Source organism: Bos indicus x Bos taurus, chromosome 2 (assembly GCF_003369695.1).
Source record: "Bos indicus x Bos taurus breed Angus x Brahman F1 hybrid chromosome 2, Bos_hybrid_MaternalHap_v2.0, whole genome shotgun sequence".
NCBI lineage: Eukaryota > Metazoa > Chordata > Mammalia > Artiodactyla > Bovidae > Bos > Bos indicus x Bos taurus.
Window position 1 is genome coordinate 4704417 of NC_040077.1, and position 19777 is coordinate 4724193.

Below are 19777 nucleotides of genomic sequence, written 5' to 3' on the forward strand. Positions count from 1 at the left end.
ATGTCTTGCTGTATAGGCATCAGATTGGTTGAGTGGGGACAACCTGGGGAATGGGTGAGGTAAAAAGTTGAGCAAAGGCCCTGGAAGAGCAAGAAGGTCAGGGAAAGGGCAAGAAACACATGTTCAAGCCAAACTGATCATTTCCAGGACTTTGTTAATGATTAGCTCCACAGGCCTGATTCCCATGCCTAGGGCCTGCAGTGCTCCACAGGGGAGTTGGAGGTGAAAGGGTGAGCGAGAGCCTGGGAGGCAGGAACTGGAGACTGGCAAGGGCTGCCAGCCCAGGCCCTGGGGCTGCTCACAAAAGAAGGAGGCTGGCGGACAGAAGAGCAGAGTTACCTCCAGTAACTTCATCACAGTAGGAAAGGCAGGGGTCTCCATCACATCAGAGGAGTCCAGGTTCTCAAAGACTGCAGCTGCAGAGAGAAGCAATTGACCCTGAGAGGCAAAGTGGCCTGAAGGGATGGGACAGAGGCCCCGGGGAGGCTGTTCCAGATGCATGGCTCAGAGACAGCCATCCCTGGGTGCCAGGCACTGCCTCTCCCAGGCCCCCTCTGAGAACCATGGCCTCTCTGGGGACAATCAACACTTTGCTTCTAACCACTGTTCACAGGGTATGTCCCCCGCTGCCCAGATTGAGATCCTGACTCAAAGGGGAGTGGGAAGCTATCAGAGGGAGAAGTCTGGTGCCAGTGGGGCGGGTGGAGTCTATCAAGGGAGAGGAAGACCCATTGGTCTCCTTCCATCCACTCTGCTGTCCTTAGAAACCCAGGTGTGTTCAGGCATTCAGCAAAGGAGGAAGCAGGGCCCAGCTCTGCTGCAAGTCTCCTGACCCACCTCCTGGTTCAATCCCTCCCCTTTGAGTCCCTCCCTTTAGGGCCGCTGAGCTGCAGGGACGGAAGAAAGCTGTTTCTGTCATTTTTTTTCCTTCTTTAGACTTACAAATTGTAAACTAACGCGTATGGATAAGAAATGCATAAAACCCAAAGGTATGTTATAAAGGATAATTATTATGTCAATATTGTGAATCAACCACTAAAGCCAAACCCAGAGCTTCACGAACAGCCGGGGCCTCCCACGACCTTTCCTGCTCAGACCAGTTCCTCCACCGAAGGCAGTATTCTCCTGACTACCACAGAAACCACTTCCCTGGTTTTTCCTTATCTTTTTACTGCCTATATGTTAATCCCTGTTGTTGTTCAGTCTCTCAGTCGAGTCTGACTCTTTGTGACCCCACGGACTACAGCATCCCAGGCCTCCCTGTCCCTCACTGATTTAACCACTAAGCTGCATTTAATTTTACCCGTTTACTTATGTGTCATCTAACTACCTGCATTCCTTTGTAGCATTTCATTAAAAAAAAAAATGTTTATTTATCTATTTTTTGCCATGCCGGGTCTTGGTTGCTGCACCGGCTTTTTCTCGTTGCAGAGAGTGGAGGCCACTGTCTAGTTGCAGCGTGTGGGCTTCTCTTGCTGCGGTTCCTGGGCTTTAGGGCACAGGCTCTAAAGCTGTATTTTAGTTGCCCCGCAGCATGTGGGATCTTCCCAGATCAGGGACCGAACCTGAGTCTCCTGCTTTGGCAGGCAGATTCTTTACCACTGAGCCACCAGCGAAGCCCTGTAGCATTTAATTTTATCTGTGTTTAAATTTTGTGTGTGAGCTCTCTGCGTTCTTTTGCCTGGTTTCGTCTCCTCAACATCACATTTGGTAGTATCCCACGTCCTGACGCGCCCTGCTTGTCAGCACCCCTTTTTACCAGCAGAGGTGCCCGGTTTGGTGGATAGATTACATGGTCACCCAGCTGCAGCTTGCTGGAGTAGATTTCCTTATATGATCTGAGATAGTGGTTCATGTTTTCTACATGAATACCCAATCGCTCTGGAAGAGTTTATTGAAAGGTCTGTCTTTTCCCCACTGCTGTGTGAGTTGGTGTCTTTCATTAGCTCTAGAGCCAGCCATAATCTCTTCAGGTGCTGTTGAAGTCCCAACCCTCTCTTATCCTTTAGAACTCTAATTAAATGTATTCTACATCTTCTCACTCTATCTTTGAGGTCTCCTACTCTGTGTTTTATATTTTCCATCTTTAAAAAAATATTTACTTATTTATTATTTGGCTGTGTTGGGTCCTTTAGTTGTGGCGTGTGAACTCCTAGTTGCCATGTGAGACCTAGTTCTCTGACCCAGGATCGAACCTGGAAACTCTGGATTGGTAACATGGAGTCTTAGCCACTGGGCCACTAAGCAAGTTCCCATTTTCCATCTTTCTTGCCTTTCCATGCTGCACACACAGTTTCTCTTTCCCTTTAGAACTCTAATTAAATGTATACTTTATCTTCTCATTGTATCTTCTAGGTCTCCTATTTTCTCTTTTATATTTTCCATCTTTTTTGTCTTTCTGCGCTGTACACACAGTTTTTTTCTGACCTTTTCTCCTTTTTCACATTATAAAACTGGTGGTTAAACTCATCCATAGAGTTCATTTTGGTTTTAACATTTTTAACTTTAGAATTTTGATGTGGTTCACTTTAAAATCTGTAATGTCACTTTTTTATACTTTGCAGCTTGCAAGTTCATGCATGGCTTTGCTTACTCCAAGGTGTTTACTCTTTGGGTTTCCAGCCAAAAGTTAGGGATGATTGATCAATACCCTCACCTTTGGAGGGCCCTAAGCTTTGGCATCTTCCCCCTAACTCCACAAGACCCCCAAAATTACAGCTAAAATTCCTAATGCACTTTGCCAGCACGTTGTGACTTTGATGGGCCCTTTGGATGAGAACCCACAGGGATTTCTTCCTCCTCTCATCCCCATTTTTCCTCCCCAGGGGGTGTACTTTGGCTGGAAGCAGCATTACCCATGAACTCCACATTCCCCAGGTGGAGAATAGTGGCCAGCAGCTTGCTGAGGTCCCAGTTCTCCGAGTCAGAGAACATGAGTATCTTCATGGCCGAGCGGACGTGGGCATAGTCCTTGGCATCATTGCGCCCCTCACAGGAAGTACAGTTCCCCTGAAAGATTGAACACATCAGCTTTGGGGGGCCTTCTCCACTGTAGGGCCAGCAAGGCAGGGATGTATCAGGGACTCAGCCAAAGGCCCCTGGTAAGTGATACTTCACTGGCTCTGGGTGGGTCCCATGGGACCACCTGGAGGACCACACTCATAAAATACACAAAGGTATTTCCAAAGGCAGAATTATGGTGATATAGACCCAGAATTCTATAGTAGCTTGATAGCTGTGTGGCCATAGCTAAGTCACTCAGTTTCTCTGAGCCTCTGCTTGTCAACCATCCATGGTAATGCCTGCCTCAGTCTCTCGGGGGAATACCTTGGGTTAATTCCTTTAACAAACACCTTCTAAGGCTCACTGTGTGTCAGACCCTGGGGTACTTACTGGGAATTCATTAATGGAGAGAGCGGGCCCTGTTCTGCATGCTGTTGCATCCAGGAGAGGAGGCAGAAAGATTATGTCATAGGCTTTTACAGACGCTGAGACAAAAGGGGGCTTGGCCAGCCCTCCTGGGAACTGGGGAAAGGCTTCCTGGAGGAGGCACCTGAGCTGGTTCCACAGGTTGAGCTTTATAGTAGCACAGGGAGAGAGGGTTTTGGCAGATAACAGCTTGAGTTAGGCTGTGAGATGGGAGGCAGGAAGGTTGCAAAGAGGCTGGGGTCATGTGGAGGAGGAGAGATTGGCAGATGGTGGGATCTGGAGGGACTTGGAAACCTTGCCAAGGAGCCACAAGGAACTTCCAAAGAGCTGTGACCAGGAATATGGTCTGCCAGGCGCCCTGTATGGGAGATCTGGGGGGTGGATGATAGATTGGGGCTGAAGTCTGGGGAGAGGGGGCACCCAGTAGGAAAGTAGCACCATGGTCTAGGCAAGAGATGATAAAGTCCTCAGGCAGAGACAGGGGAGACAGGGGTGAGGCAGGAGAGAACGTCAAGAGGTGGATCTCATTCATTTTCTTGTCAACAATGCAAGCCCAACTTGTGAGACTGCTTGTGTGACAATGTTCCAGGCATGGGGACACAACTGAGCAAGGCCTCTGCTCTCCTGGAGTTCAAGTTCTAGGGGCACCCAGGAGGACGGTGACTGGGATGAAATGAGGCAGGGGCTACAGGGTGGCCAGGAGCCTTCTGTCCATTAGGAACCAAAGGAAGGTGAGGCTTGTGGGGCAGGACTGTAGGCTCTGCAGAAGACAAGGAAGCACATGGACAAGGGTAGGGCTCTGATGGTCAAGAGTAATCCTCTGGTGGTTGTAACGTGGATGTCAAACACAGAAGGGAGGGGTGGAGAAGGGGAAAGGGAGCCCCCAGTCCCCGCCCAGGGGCCTACCCGGAGTCTGGGCTTTTATGAGGCTGTAAACCAACGCTGAGCAAGAACTGGCCCTTCTTACTTCTTCCTCATTGTAAGAGGCAGGGCAGGGAGAGGTGGGAAGGGGAGGAGGGTCGGGGAGGGGGCAGGCGCCTCACCATGGTGAGGTAGTGGTACTCCGAGGGCGTCCCCAGGCACAGCAGCTTCTTCTCCTCGGCGCTCATCCCCAGGAGCATGCAGTAGAAGATGTGGTAGTTCCGCTCCTCCGGGGCCTGGCAGGCAGGGAGTTCAGGAGCTTGTCAGCAGCTTCCCTGAGGCTCTGGGTCCTCAGGACTGTCTCCTGGCTCCAGCCCCGTCCCAGTTTCTTGCTCCCCAGCCAGTAGGGCTCTGGCATTGACCCAAGGGATGAGCACGCTCAGTTGCTGTCCTCACCCAAGGCCAGTTCATCCTGACAGCTCCGTGCAGAAAGTCACTCCCTGGCACTTCCCTGCAGCCTGACTGCCCCCGCAATCCAGAGTCACAGGCAAAGCAAGGTGTCAGGATTCAGATCCAGGCTCTCTGACTCAGAATTCCCAACTCTACAGTCTAGGGAAAGCCTTTCCTGGTGGCTCAGTGGCAAAGAATCTATCTGCTAATGCAAGAGATGTGGGAGACACAGATTTGATCCTCCAGGAAGATCCCCCAGAGAAGGAAATGGCAACCCACTCAGTATTCTTGCCGGGGAAATCCCATGGACAGAGGAGCCTCGTGGGGTCGACTTAGCAACTGAGCAACAATAAAAACAACAAAGCTTTCCTATCACCTCGTGACCCCCAGGGACCTGACTTCCACAGGTTTACCTAGCTGGGTCTTCTGCATTTTTAAACATTATTTATGAGCACATCTCTGTTGTGAAATTCAGGCAGTTCCAAGTATAGAGTGTTAAAGGGGGAGTTTCTCTTCCCCCCGCCTTCCCACTCCTCAGACGACCTCCTCTTCTTCCTCAGAACCATTGGATGTCCTTTCTACACATCACTAGAACGTTTACTGAGAGTGCGTGCATGCCTGCTCCATTGGCGTGTCCACCTCTGCGATCCCACTTACACACCAAAAAAATTTTTTTGACGTGGACCGTTTTAAAAGTATTGAATTTGTTACAATATTGCTTCTGTTATACATTTTCTGGCTCCGAGGCATGTGAAATCTAAGCACTCTGACCAGGAATCAAACCTGCATGCCCTGTATTGGAAGATGAAGTCCCAACCTTTGGACCTCAAGGGGAGTCCCTCCACCACCCCCCATCCCCACAAAATTTTTAATCTTATCATGGACAGGACTTGTCTCTGATCTGCTTTAGAAGTCTCCTGTTCATTCTGGGATGCCTCTATGAGGACCAAGTTCCATGAATTCACCAACCACTATGTGAAGAACTATAAGCTTCTGGAAAGGGCAAACTTTGGAGTCAGAGAGATTCTACCTTCTACTAGTTCTGGGACCTAGATAAGTTACCCTGGACTCGGTTTCCTCATCTATGCAATGGGGACAAAGAGACCTGTCTCCGTGGTTGTTGTGAAGATCTAATGAGATAACACAGGGGAAACCCCTGGCATCAGGCAGGGGTCACTAAAGGTGAGCTTCCTTCTTCAGCTTGCCACAGTGTCCAGGTGTCTGACTGTCCTCATACACATCTCCAGCCCCTTCAGTGGCATGGCCCCATTCTGAAACCTCATGAGCATGCATACACACGCTTTAGGGGTTATACCATTACATGAGAGGAGTATCCTACCCCCAACAAGGCTGTGTTAACTCTGCTGATGTGGCTGTCATACTTTGGGGTCTTTGTCAGCCAGGACTGTCTACTTGATCTGTGGGGCACAGTGCAAAATGAAAACATGGAGAGTCTCTCTAAAAAGTTATTAAGAATTTCAAGATGGTGACAACAGAGCATTAAACCAAATGTGGGCCCATGTGAGTACGAGGCCCATGTGACGACACAGACCATACGCCACCTCATTTCCTGGCCAGCGGTCTTTTGGACGGTGTCATCTAGGTCCTTCTGACAGGGCCCCCTATACATCTGAAGACACACCCACCCCCAGATGAGGACTTACCTGGCCTCAGAATTAATTCTAATAGAGGTGAGGAGTAGTAAGCACCAAATAATGAAGGCAATTGTATAGAAGGAAATTTCAAAACAGAAAATCCTATCATTTCCTTGAATATTGGGAAAGAACCATCATTACCCAATTCTAGGGGTCCCTGGCCCATCTCAGGCCAGAGTTCAATGGCAGTGAGACAAGGCCTGTGGGAGTCCCAGGAGGAGGGAGAGAGGTATGAGAGTGATGGAAAGGAACTCTCTTGGAAGCCTCCCCAGTCCCCGGACTCCTATCCTGGGGCAAGGGGAGGTTCCCCAGGACCAGGGTAGTGGGCAGAGGCCTTACCTGCCGGCAGACCCGGGATTTCTCCAGGAGAAACTGCTCGATGCGCGCCCCCTCGATCACCCCACTGGCGTTGAAGTAGATGTCAATGTACTTCCCGAAGCGGCTTGAGTTGTCGTTTCGGATTGTCTTGGCGTTTCCAAAGGCTAAGGGCCAGAGGATGATGCCCACGATGGGAGCAGAGAATAGAAATTTTACTTTTAGTGAGATCTTCTGGGAAGGTTTCTCAGAGGAGGTAGCTAAGCCCAGAATTGAAGGATGGGTAGGCTCACACCAGACAGTGGTGGCGGCCAAGGGTTTGCTAAGAGGAAGTCAAAGGGCAGCTAAAGGTTAGGAGGTCAGAAAGCATGAAGTGTGCTTCAGGAAGGGAAATTCGGCTGGACCACAGGATACAGGAGAAAAGCAGAGGACGATGGATGGAACCATTCCCAGGTGGGGCCAAGTAGCAAAGAACCTTCAACGTGAAGCTAAGAAGTTCAGAATTAGCCCCAGGGGCAATGAGGGAAGCAGGAAGCCTCCGGAGGGAGTTTGGGTGCATTTGAGAAAGATTGCTCAGGCTGCAGGGTAGAGACTGGGCTAGAGAGGGCCGGCTTGCAAGGAGAGTGACAAGGGCTGGTACAAGCCAGGGCGTGGATAGGAGGTTAGACCAGATGGCATTTGGGTTGCAGTATGATCTGAAGTGCATTCCATAGAGCTGTTTGATGATGCGACTGCATAAAGAAAGATCTTTTTGTGCACACATCCTCACTTGTATGGGTAAATGAAAAAAAATAGAGGGTCTGGCTACTTTTATTAGCATAATACATTTGGGATCCTTCTGTGTATCAATAATCCATTCCCAGAATCTCCCAAATTGATTTTATCTTGGATTCTTTTTTAAAGGAATGCTTAAGATCCCGTGTGTGGAAAACACACCTGTGAAAGCTAATAAGGTTGTCAGTCTTTCTTTTCTGTGCTTCCTGGCAGCCACACTACCATCCACCCCATCCTTGTCTTTCATGTCCTGGCGAATCCTGAGAAGTTGCTGAAAGTTTATGGCTCACCCTCTCCTTCTTCCCCACGAGCACCACCTGGCAGGAAGGTACCAGCCTGCAGAGCCTGGGAAGGAGGCTGGTCTGGTGGGTGACTGCTTACCTTCCAGGATGGGGTTGGCTTCCAGGACCTGCTGCTCAATCCACGAATGCTGGCCGCTGATGGTGGCCAGGAACTGCAGGATGAGCTTGGTGGTCTCTGTTTTCCCTGCCCCAGACTCGCCACTGCAAAGAGGCGTACAGGTACATCAGTCAATGAAACAACTATTTTTCAACATCTCTTGACTCTCCTGCAAACCCACCACAGGTCCACTTTCTGAACAAAGATGCTCTCTCCCTGTGCAGAAATCGCACTGCGTCCGCCCTGACATCCCCTGCTAACTTTGTGCTAGTTATTGGTGTGTTCATCTTTCCTTCTCTGCTCAACTGCACAGTCCTGCTCATATCTGCTTCATCCCAGGGTCACGGCTCAATGTTTAGTCACCTAGATGAATGAATGAGACTGGGCGATGCCACGCCCCGATGTAACCTTGTCTCCATGAGCAGCAAGGTCATGCTGGACAAAAGGGAAATGGCGTCAGTCCTTCAGGAAAGTAATCTGGCATAGTTGCAAGCCCCTTCAGAATGATGTCGCCTTTAGTCTAAAGAGTTACCTTTTTGTTGACAAATTTAGTTTACCTTAAACCTAGGCATAATAAAAGTATTATATAATGTTGATGACTTAAGACATCTTAATTAGATTAGCAAACAATTATATTTATATTTAAATAAACATTATATTTAATACTGAATTTTTTTTTTTTTTTAGTTCACGTGAGTTTGAATTTAAATAGTGCTCATTAACTTCATATTATCTAAAAACAAAGCTAGTATATCGAGGGCAGCACTGCCAGATGTTGAGGGTTTCAGGTAAAAGATGGAATTTGCCCCAGGTTTTTGCTGAAGGGAACTGGGGGGTCCCCTGCTTGGAGTTTCCTGGAATAGGTTTTCCTTCAGTGTCAAATTTAGACTTACAATCTTTGGCTCAATGTATTTCTCTATGGCAGCGAGGGCAGATTTTTGGAGGTTTTTTATTTTTATTTTTTCCTTTTTTCTTTTTTTTTTAGCTTTCTTAGGGCAGTCCCTTTTTAAATGGTTCTTATTTCCACATGTAAAGCATCCTTTAAAAAATAATTGTATTTTTAGTAGAATAATCTATTTTTATAATCTAAAATAATCTCTTAGGATTGGGATAACTTAAATTTCTAGAGTTGTACTAAACTAAATAATAAAAGTTTATTAAATAACTAGGTCATTTCCAAATAAAATAAGATTTTAAAACATTAATTACTAAACATTAACTTCCTCTTACAAAAAGTTTTTCTTACAGGAAAACTAAAGATATTTTAAACTATTAATAAGTATATTATATAATGTATAATATATTGATATATATAATAAATATATATATTATAATATGATATAATAGGAGAAGGCAATGGCACCCCACTCCAGGACTCTTGCCTGGAAAATCCCATGGACGGAGGAGCCCTGCAGTCCATGGGGTCGCTAAGAGTTGGGCATGACTGAGCGACTTCACTTTCACTTTTCACTTTCATGCATTGGAGAAGGAAATAGCAACCCACTCCAGTATTTTTGCCTGGAGAATCCCAGGGACGGGGGAGCCTGGTGGGCTGCCGTCTATGGGGTCACACAGAGTTGGATACGACTGAAGCAACTTAGCAGCAGCAGCAGCATGACATAATAAATATATTCACCAATCTATAAAATGCTAATATAAAAGACACTTCATAGTTGCTAAGGAAAAGTAAGATATACGCTTTTAATAAAAAGATATAAGATATGGCAAGCTCAGATATACATTCCACATTTTTCCTGGGGGCCACTGCTCATTTAACAAACAATACAATTATTAAAATAACTTGGAAGAATGACGAGCCTATTTGGACAGAGCAATGGCCCCTCACAAAAGAGAAATTACAGGTGGAGAAGGCAATGGCAACCCTCTCCAGGACTCTTGCCTGGAAAATCCCATGGACGGAGGAGTCCTGCAGTCCATGGGGTCGCTAAGAGTCAGACACAACCGAGGGACTTCACTTTCACTTTCACTTAGTCTAAAGAAAGAATCTTAAAATCAGAAAAAGCTTTCTCCACAAATACTTCCTGCTCTATAAAGCATTATTTTTTGTCATTGCAATTGTGGAACATTGGAAGTAACATAAATGTGGGAAATTATGGTCCATCTAGTCAGAGAATATAGTGCAGCCACTTAATCCAGGTCTGCACAGAGCAGCAACATGAGCAATGCTTACTAGTTAAGTGAAGTGATAAATGTAGGCACTGTTAAGTAAAATTTATCCAAGAGAGCTGCAGATGGAGATTGCAGCCATGAAATTAAAAGACACTTGTTCCTTGGAAGGAAAGTTATGACCAACCTACACAGCATATTCAAAAGCAGAGACATTACTTTGCCAACAAAGGTCCGTCTTGTCAAGCTATGATTTTTCCAGTGGTCATGTATGGATGTGAGAGTTGGACTCTAAAGAAGGCTGAGCACCGAAGAATTGATGCTTTTGAACTGTGGTGTTGGAGAAGACTCTTGAGAGTCCCTTGGACTGCAAGGAGATCCAACCAGTCCATTCTGAAGGAGATCAGTCCTGGGTGTTCATTGGAAGGTCTGATGTTGAAGCTGCAACTCCAATACTTTGGCCATGTAATGTGAAGAGCTGACTCATTTGAAAAGACCCTGATGCTGGGAAAGACTGAGGGCAGGAGGAGAAGGGGATGACAGAGGATGAGATGGTTGGAAGGCATCACCGACTCGATGGACATGGGTTTGGGTGGGCTCCAGGAGTTGATGATGGACAGAGAGGCCTGGCATGCTACGGTTCATGGGGTCACAAAGAGTCGGACACGACTGAGCAACTGAACTGAACTGAACTGATCCAAGAGAGTGGAGGAAGACTTCTCTTCCAGAAATGTCTAGCAATTTGTTTTCTGAGAATATTTATTTTTCTGAAAATTTTGGAAATTTTCATGGTGAATATATATTAATTTAATAATAGCGAAATATGAAAAACAGTTTTAAAAATTACTTATGGCCATGGACTAGCCAAGATGGTGATGTATAAAGACCCAGAGCCCACCTCCTCCCATGGGCACATCAAAGTTACAGCTATTTACAGAGAAATTATTGATGACAAAAACTGGAAGACTAACAGAAAAGAAATGTGTAAATAATACGTAAAGAAAGAACCATAGCACAGGGAACTCTACTCAGTATTCTATGATAACCTATATGAGAAAAGAATCTGAAAAAGAATGGAGAGATATATATATGAATTACTTTGCTGTATACCTGAAACTAACACAATTTTGTAAGTCAACTATACTCCAAGAAAGTTAAAAAACCAAAAACAACAACAACGAAAAAAAGCAAACAAAAGACGTTTACTTCATTGTCTCAGGACTAAATGTTAAATGGCATTATGTTTATATAAAATATATTTAATTCACAGCTAAAATATATCAACAAACAAATAAAAACAACAGCAAAAAAGAAGGACCCACAAGGAGACAGTCGGAGGAGGGGCAGAGATGCAGTAAAGTCGAGACACATACCCCCGGTAGGTGACCCACAGATGCGAGAAGAACAACCACACAGGTTCTCCCCAAGGAGTGAGGAAGCTTTGAGGGTCAGTGGGGCCTACTTTCAGGACAACCAGAGGGCTGTGGGAAATGGAGTGTCCACTTGTAAATAGTGCACATAAAATCTCACGTGCCCCAGGACCCAGGGCAGAAGCAGGGATTTGAAAGGAGCCTGGGTCAGACCTGCCTGCTGATCCTAGTGAGTCTCCTGGAGACAGGAGGCAACTGCAGCTCGCCCTGGGACACAGACACTGGGGCAGCCTTTTTGTGGAGCTTGTTGACCACATGGCCCCTGGTGCTCGTGAGTGCCAGGGTGGAATCCCCCCTCTAGCTTATTCAGCCTGGATTCAGCCCTGGCCACCAGCCTGTTGGTACCAGTACTAGGACACCACATGCCAAGCAATGAGCAGGGCCAGGCACAGCTCCACACATAGCAGGCCTCCTGCCTTAAGGCCCCCAGAGCACACCGCTGGACAGGACCTGGCTCGGTCCACTAGAGGACCCAGAATACAGCCTCACCCACCAGTGAGCTGGCACTACCCTCAGAAGCCTCTGGACTCCAGTCCCCACCCACAATCAGGCCAACACCAACCTTGAAAACCCCTGGACCCTGCCTACCAGCAGGTTGACACCAGCGCTGAGACAGCTTGGAAGCCCAGTTCTGCCCACTGTGAGCCAGCACTTGCGCCAGGACACCCCAAGGCACAGCCCTACTTGTCAACAGGCCAAAGCTAGATTTGGGACATGCCAGACCCTGCAGCGAGCCATGTCAGGAGCCAGCCCTGCCCATCTGTGGGCCAACACTGGGTCTGGGATTCCCGGGCCTGCCACCACCCATTCCAGAACCCTGCCCTGCTCACCACTAGTCCCAGGACCCCTCAGGGTCCTGCAGCCTGCAGCCTTGTGACAAGGCTTCACCAGCTGTCAGTAGCCTTCATATGAGGCGGGGCCTGGCAACAAACTGGACCAGGGGCCAGTCACACCTATTAGACCACCTTCGGCAGGCAGCCCACCACAGTGGATGACCCAAGCCGCTCACATAGAGGGTACCGCCAGAGCACAGAGCTCTGGTGATCAGAGGGGAGTGTGCTGTCTCCTATAAAACGCCTCTTCTCCAAAGTCAGGAATTGTAACCAACCTAACAGATACACAGAAATAAAAACAACAAATTAGGCAAAAGGAGGCAGCAGAGGAATGTGTTCCAAACAGAAAAACAAGAAAAAATTCCAGAGGAGCCAAGTAAAGTGGGGACAAATAATCTGCCTGAGACCGAGCTCAAGGTTATGATTGTAAAGATGCTCAAAGAACTCAGAAAAAATGCATGAACACAGTAAGAAGTTTAACAGAGAGTTAGAGCATATAAAGAAGAACCAAACAGATCTGAGGAATACAATAACCAAATTGAAAAATACAAGAGAAGGAAACAGCAGTAGATCAGATGATACATAGAAATGCATGAGCAAGCTGAAACTGCAGTGAAATTCACTGATGCGCAACAGAAAAAAAGAATGAAAAGAAACGAGGACAGGTTAAGAGACTTCTGGAACAATATCAAGAATACTAACGTTCACTTTATAGGGGTCCCAGAAGGAGAAGAGGGAAAGAAAGGGGGCAGAGGACATATTCGAAGGCATAATAGCTAAAACTTTCCCCAACCTGGGAAAGGAAACAGACATCCAAGTACAGAAGCAGAGTCCCAATCAAGATCAACCAATAAGGACCAAACCAAGACAAATTGTAGTTAAAGCGGCAAAAATTAAAGACAAAGAGAAAATACTAAAAGCAGTAAGAGAAAAACAGTAAGTGACATACAAGGCAACTCCCAAAAGGCTATCAGCTGACTTTTCAGCAGAGAGTCTGCAGGCCAGAAGGGAGTCGCACAATATAAAGTAGTGAAAGGGAAAACATACAACACAAAATACTCTACAACACAAAATACTCTACAACACAAAATACTCTACAACACAGAATACTCATGCAAAGCACAACATGATAAATGTAATTAGCACTGCTGTACGTCACATATGAAAGTTGTTAAGAGAGTAAATCCTGAATTTTTATCACAAGGAAAAACATTTTTTTCTGTTTCTTCAATTTTGTATCTATAAGAGATGATGGATGCTCACTAAACTTCTTGTGATAATCATTCCATGATGTATGTCAATTAATTATGCTATACACCTTAAACTTAACTTATAATTAACTATATGTCAAAACTTAACTTATAATTAACTGTATGCCAAAACTTAACTTATAATTAACTGTATGTCAATTATATCTCAATAAAACTGGAAGAAAAAAAGCATTAATATATGCCATAAAATAGTAATCAGAAAAAACAGCCAAAACACACACTGTGTTCACACAGAGTTTGGGGAAAAAACAAATAATCCAAAAATAGCCAAAATACTACTACAAAATATAACAAGGAAAAAAAGCATTCATAGAAAAAATAGGGCATTACATAATAAAAGAAACCATTCCCAGAATATCAATATCACAAATTTGTATGCACCTAATAACACAGCCTCCGAATACACAAAGCCAACTTTGGAAACTAAAAGGAGGTTTTAAAACATTTTTTATCAGAAATCTAAAGCATATAAAAAGCACTAATAAACTTAAACTAATAATTATTTATAGACTCTTGAACTAACAGAGAACATATAAATGTCTTGAAACTCACATAAAATAGTCACAGATTTGACCAAGTAATAGGGCTGTAAAAGAAGTCAATGTATTTCAGAGTCAATAACATATAGAACATACTAATCATAATGTGATTAAATTAGAAATTGAGTTAAAAGGTGGAAGTATTTTTATATTTAGAAATTACAGGCGCTCTTCTAAAATATAATGAATTAAAGAGGAAACCAAAATAAAACTACATGCTTTAAACCTTAACAATAAAATAATTAATCAGTATAAAGATAAAAATTGCTTAGAGTGTTTAAATTGAAAACTATACTTATGTCTGGCACATAGCATACACTCAGGGTTGCAGTAATTAACACTATTATTATTATAAAGGGAGAAATGTTGCTTTTATGAACTTTTTTAAATTATAGAAAGCGTCAAACATTACAAATGAAGGCAGAATGCTGCAGTATGCTGCTAATAAAAGTATGGCCTATATGCCAGCAGCGCGTGCTGCCTAGTTGGAAATGCAAACTTCAAGGCTCCCTTGCTCTACTCAGCCAAATCTGCATTTTCACAATGCAGATTGTGAAATGCCCCCCCAAGGGGCTCCTGCACCTTACAGTCTTCTTAATGAACTCCTAGCGTCCCATTCCCAGCTGCAACTCCTGACCAATTTTGATCCCATTCTGTACAGATTTTCCCCCCACATTGTGCAGGATGCTAGTTCCTCGAGCAGAAATTACACCTGCAGCCCCTGCACTGAGAGCACAAATTCTAAACCCCAGGACTGCCAGGGACATCCCTCTTGTACTACACTGAAGCAAATTCCGGACAAACAAGGTTTCATCTGAAAGTATTAAGTTTTTAAAAAGTTTTGATCCAAATGTCCATCTTCTCTGAAGGTGTGTGTGACATAAGCAGTGACACTTCACATGATGCCCCTGCGTGGCGAGGTGGCTCTGAGGGCGGAGGACTCAGGGCCTCGCCCACGTCCCAGGTGCCCTGGGCTCTTCTGCAGGCACTGCTGTCCAGGGGATATCGCTTCCTGGCCAGGCCACCTCTCCGTCTTCTCTTCCAGAGCTCTGGGTTTGCTGCTCCTGCTTGACAGCTGTGTGTCACTAGGAAAGAATATCCACCTCTCTGGTGGGAGGTCTCCCCAACAGTAAACCGGGAATAGGAGTACCTACTTGAGAGAGTTGCTGAGAACATGAAACAGGATAACCTACACTGTAGGACCTCATCTAATCTCTGCTCCAATGGCCCCTCCTCGGAGAGGCCAACCCAATCTGCCCTTCCACCTAGGGCAGTGACCCCATCGCTCTCTTTCCTCTTTCCCTGCAGTGTTTTTCTTCAAAGTTCTTATTATCTGCCAAAACAATTTGTCTATTTATTGCCTGTCTCCCCTTCTAGAATGTAAGCTCCATGAGGCAGGGATTTTAGTCCCTTTCCTTGGCTGCTGTCTAGCCATCTTAGGACAGAGAAGGACACACAATTGGAGCACAGCAGAATCTTGAATGAATAAATGAATGAATGAAGAGATGACTTTACTAGAGCCCCAAGCAAGGGGCCCTGAAGCCAAATTCCCTCTCCCCCTTCCTTTCCTGCTCAGCCTCCCTTCCATGAGTGCTGGGAGGGCAGGAGGCAGAGAAGCCAGGCCAGGCAGTGAGTCTCTCTCTGAGTCAGGATCAGTGTCTGGACTGGAGAGGGACACATCCCTTCTGGGTCCAGCAGCCTGAGAGCCATCCTCTCTGAGATCTGCCTAAAGTTGTTCCATTTTTGTTTTTTATTTTTGGTAGCAGCATATGAGATCTTAGTTCCCCAATCAGCAGCTGGATCCGAGCCCCCTGCATTAGAAGCAGGGGCTCTTAACCACTGGACCACCAGGGAAGTCCTCCTGAGGTTGTTTTTCAGGGATCTCACCTGTTTGATCCTTGCACCCCAAGTGCCTATCCTGGGTCCCATTTCTAAACCAACCCATCCCCATTCTTCCTTTCTTGTCTCAGGAAACATTCACAGAAGGCTGGGGCTATTCAGGCCCTGATGATAGGAGAAGAGTAGGTTCTGAAGGAGGACACCTCGGAGGGACCTTTCAGGGTGGAGGAGCCGCAGGCGCCAGACGCAGGGGGAGCTCATTGATTGGGGGTCTCTAAGTCGCATGCTGGTCTGGAGAGGTTTTGGGAGAGGAGACGCTCCCTTCTTTACGAGATGCTCAGAAATGGTGGGTGGCCCACCCAGAACCTCACCTGATAATGCAACACTGGTCCCTCTTGTTCTTCTTCATGTTGAAGTAGCAGCTGTTGGCAATGGCAAAGATATGCGGCGGCAGCTCGCCCACATGGTGCCTGTAGTACAGCTGGACCTGCTCCACGGTGTAGAGGGGCAGCACCTGGAACGGGTTCACCGCCACCAGGATGGAGCCTGTGTATGTCTGGGGAAGGGAGGAGGTGGTTAGTGGCCCCTAATCTGAGGATCGGTGCTGACTTTGGATGTCACGATGGCACCCCACTCCAGTACTCTTGCCTGGAAAATCCCATGGGCAGAGGAGCCTGGTGGGCGGCAGTCCATGGGGTCCCTAAGAGTCGGACACGACGAGCGACTTCACTTTCACTTTTCACTTTCATGCATTGGAGAAGGAAATGGCAACCCACTCCCGTGTTCTTGCCTGAAGAATCCCAGGGACGGGGGAGCCTGGTGGGCTGCCGTCTATGGGGTCACACAGAGTCGGACACGACTGAAGCGACTTAGCAGCAGCTGCAAGGGCACCAGGCATGGCTGACTCTGGCAGGGAGGCGGGGACTGATTCTGGGCTGAGAGATGACACTCCTGGCAGCTCAGATCCTTCCCCTGGAAAGGATGCTCACCAAGAACAAGAGCTCCTGGGTGAGGATGCCTTCACAGGAACATTAAATGAGGTGGTTTATGTTTAGCACTAACATTAACACTGTGGTTAATGTTTAGCGCTCTGTCTGGGATTTAGAAGAGGCTCAATGAAACTAGACTGAATGTATGAACCAAGTCTTCACCTGCCTCCCACAGGGGCCTCAGTGAGGCTGGGCCACCATCGGAGCCCTCAGAGTCCTCCTGGACCTTAGTTCAGGGTCACTTGCCCACGTGCCAGCCCCTCTGGATTGGGATGGGGACAGTCATCTCAATAGTCGTGTACAGTGCCTTCGTTTTCATTTTAGGGAAGGAGAGGACTCAGGACTATGACAACCAGATAAAAGAATGCAAGCGTAAGCTCTTCGGTAAAGGATAAGCTGCAATTCAACTTAATTTATTGCTGTTATTAGTCCCAGGAGCCGAGGCACACTCAGCCAGTATGAACTCTGAGTGCCTGGTCCCTGCCCTCCAAGGCCTCTCTCCTCCTCTCCCACCCTGCCCTCTATTCAGAGGCCCCTGCTCTGAGCATCCCATGATCAGGGCTGGTCAGAGGTCAGTGAGCCGCCTCTCCCTGTGAGAGGCCCAGGTAGGTGGTGACACCCCTGGGTCACACCCACTCACGGCAAGGCTGGTGTCAGTTTTGGAATACCACCTCACCTGGTAAGTCTGCATTGGAGCAGGGATGCTAGCTTTGCATCCATCACAAGGCCTTGGGAGAAGCACCTGCATCTACCTACACGACCCTCCTGGTCATCACTTCATAGAAGGGCAGGGCTCTTCTGCTTGGTGACCCTGGCTCTGCCACGTAACCGGAAAGAAACCAGGCAGAAAACTACTCTCCCACAGCCTCTGATCCCCTTGGCCATCAGAGCAGGCCTCTTCCTCAGCCACGGATGCAGGAGAGAGGCAGCACTTAATCTGTATACTGCATCCTGTGCACTGTGCTGGCACATGCAGGTCAGCTTTCTGCAACCTTGAAGCCTTTATGCCCCTGCTTATTTCGGATTGGGGAGCAGGGATTGATGAGCATCCTCACACCGTAAGGGTGTGGGGCTCAGGGACTAAGCCAGGCGTGCCTGGGGCACGGTTTGCTTCCCCAGCCGGCGCAGCATGTGTGGCCCAAGCATGCCGTGGGGGCACACATGGCCAAGGGAGACTCACGTAGATCTTGTGCTGCTGGTAGCGGATCAGGAGGTTGTGCACCATGCCTGCCTCATTCAGGTCCCCCAGGCGGATCATGTCATCCACGCCCTGAGCTGAATTGGGGTGCATGGAGCTGAGAGTGCCAAGGTCCTCTGCTTGGATCCAGTGTTCCTGCAACAAAGGGCACAGGCTCTCCTGAGAGGTGACCTCTGCCAGGGCCAAACTCTCCTCCATGTCCTCAATGGACTGGCTGACCTGGTGGCCCGCACCTGGCCAGGGCTGGTCTGCGGTGAAGGTCAAAGGATCAAGTCAAGCAAAGGCTGGAGTCAGCACGTGTCTAGGGCCAGGGGTCAGTGTGTACTGGGGCTAGGGGTGAAGTTCAGACCAGGGTCAGAGGAGTGTAGAGCCGGGAGTTAGATATGGCTACAATTGTGATCGGGGCAGCTTGCAGCTGGGGTCTCACAGATGGCTGGGATAAAAGTGTGCAAGAAAGTGTTTTTAATATAAATGATGTTATGTCATTTTGCAAATAGGAGACATTATTGTTAATATTTGACTGACTTACATACTATAGGGTTCACAGGTCACACTCTAGAATTTTCTCCTCGGAGGCCAAGTCTCTACATGCTTCACTTTGCAGATCCTCAGCAAAGAGGGCTGCCCAGGGAGGACCTCAGTGACCAGCTGGAGGCCCCAGTCTGCAAGTCCTTCCCCTCTGCCCCTCCCCTGCTCCTCCCCAGCTTGCCAGGTGACCAAGCTGATTCCCCAACAGGTCACCCTGAGCTTCCTACTCTCTCATCTGGGCTGCTTTGCTCATGTGAGATGGGTCTCCTTCTCCTCCTCATGTGCTGGGGGGCCCCCATCCAGGCATCTTTCTCATGCACCTTTCTCTCCCTCGCTTCTCCTGTCCTTCCTGCTCGCCTTGCATTACTTTGAAAACAAGTTTCTGGCCCTTCCCCTTCTCTGCCCCCACCCTTTTCCCACTTCACTCTTTCCTGCTCCCCTAATTGTCCTAATTTTCCGTCTTCCAACCTGCTCCCTGCTTCTTCCCTATAGAAACAGTTCCCTAGACAGACACACAATGCCCGCCGTGACAGGACTCCCCTGTGGTCTATCCTGCCACGTGGTTCCCAGACTTGGGCTCTAGAATCCCTGGTGTTGGGAGCAGCACCAGAGAAGGGAGGGGGCTCAGGGTTCTGGACAGGAGCTGAGACGGCTGAGCCTCTGAGGAATGTATAGCCATACTCACCTTGCCCTCATCATCTTCAACCAAAATTTTGCCAGGCTTGGTTTCTTTGATGATGCCCCCAATGGCCACCCTGGTCTTGTCAGAAGGGGTGGGGTTCAGCCACACGTGGTCACCCTAGAGGGCAGAGAGGTCAGATCCATGTTCCACCTTCCACTTCCTGCTCAAGATTTACCTCCCTGGGGGCTGTCCCTTCAACCAAGAGATGCCAAGTGACTGGGATGTGCTCTCTCTCCCTTGCCCTCCCTGCTTCCCCTTCTCCTCCTCTTGTTTTTCCTTCTTCCCTCTCTGCTACCCACCCCTCCCCAGTCCTTTCTTGTTCTTGTCAAGATGTTGATGGGTGATGGCAGGGGAAGCCCTGTTGGCCTGGTTTTTGCAGGAAAGTGTCCCCCGTGAGGTGCAAAAAGAGAGTCTCTGCCCTTTGACTAGCCCTATAGTACCCAAACCCAGTGTCTGCT

At 47.6% G+C, this 19777-nt stretch overlaps 1 protein-coding gene across 2 annotated transcripts in view; it reads right to left on the bottom strand.

The window, feature by feature from the left end:
• MYO7B (myosin VIIB) overlaps positions 1–19777 on the bottom strand; it is a 104416-nt gene that overhangs the window by 62148 nt on the left and 22491 nt on the right. For both annotated transcript variants that reach the window (XM_027554777.1, XM_027554769.1), the window contains exons 3-10: positions 19323–19436; positions 18092–18244; positions 16294–16478; positions 7866–7987; positions 6735–6877; positions 4473–4586; positions 2856–3009; positions 340–416 (exon numbers count right to left, since the gene is read on the bottom strand). In XM_027554777.1, coding sequence (XP_027410578.1) covers positions 340–416; positions 2856–3009; positions 4473–4586; positions 6735–6877; positions 7866–7987; positions 16294–16478; positions 18092–18244; positions 19323–19436 — 1062 coding nt within the window. The remainder of the gene's footprint in view (positions 1–339; positions 417–2855; positions 3010–4472; positions 4587–6734; positions 6878–7865; positions 7988–16293; positions 16479–18091; positions 18245–19322; positions 19437–19777) is intronic.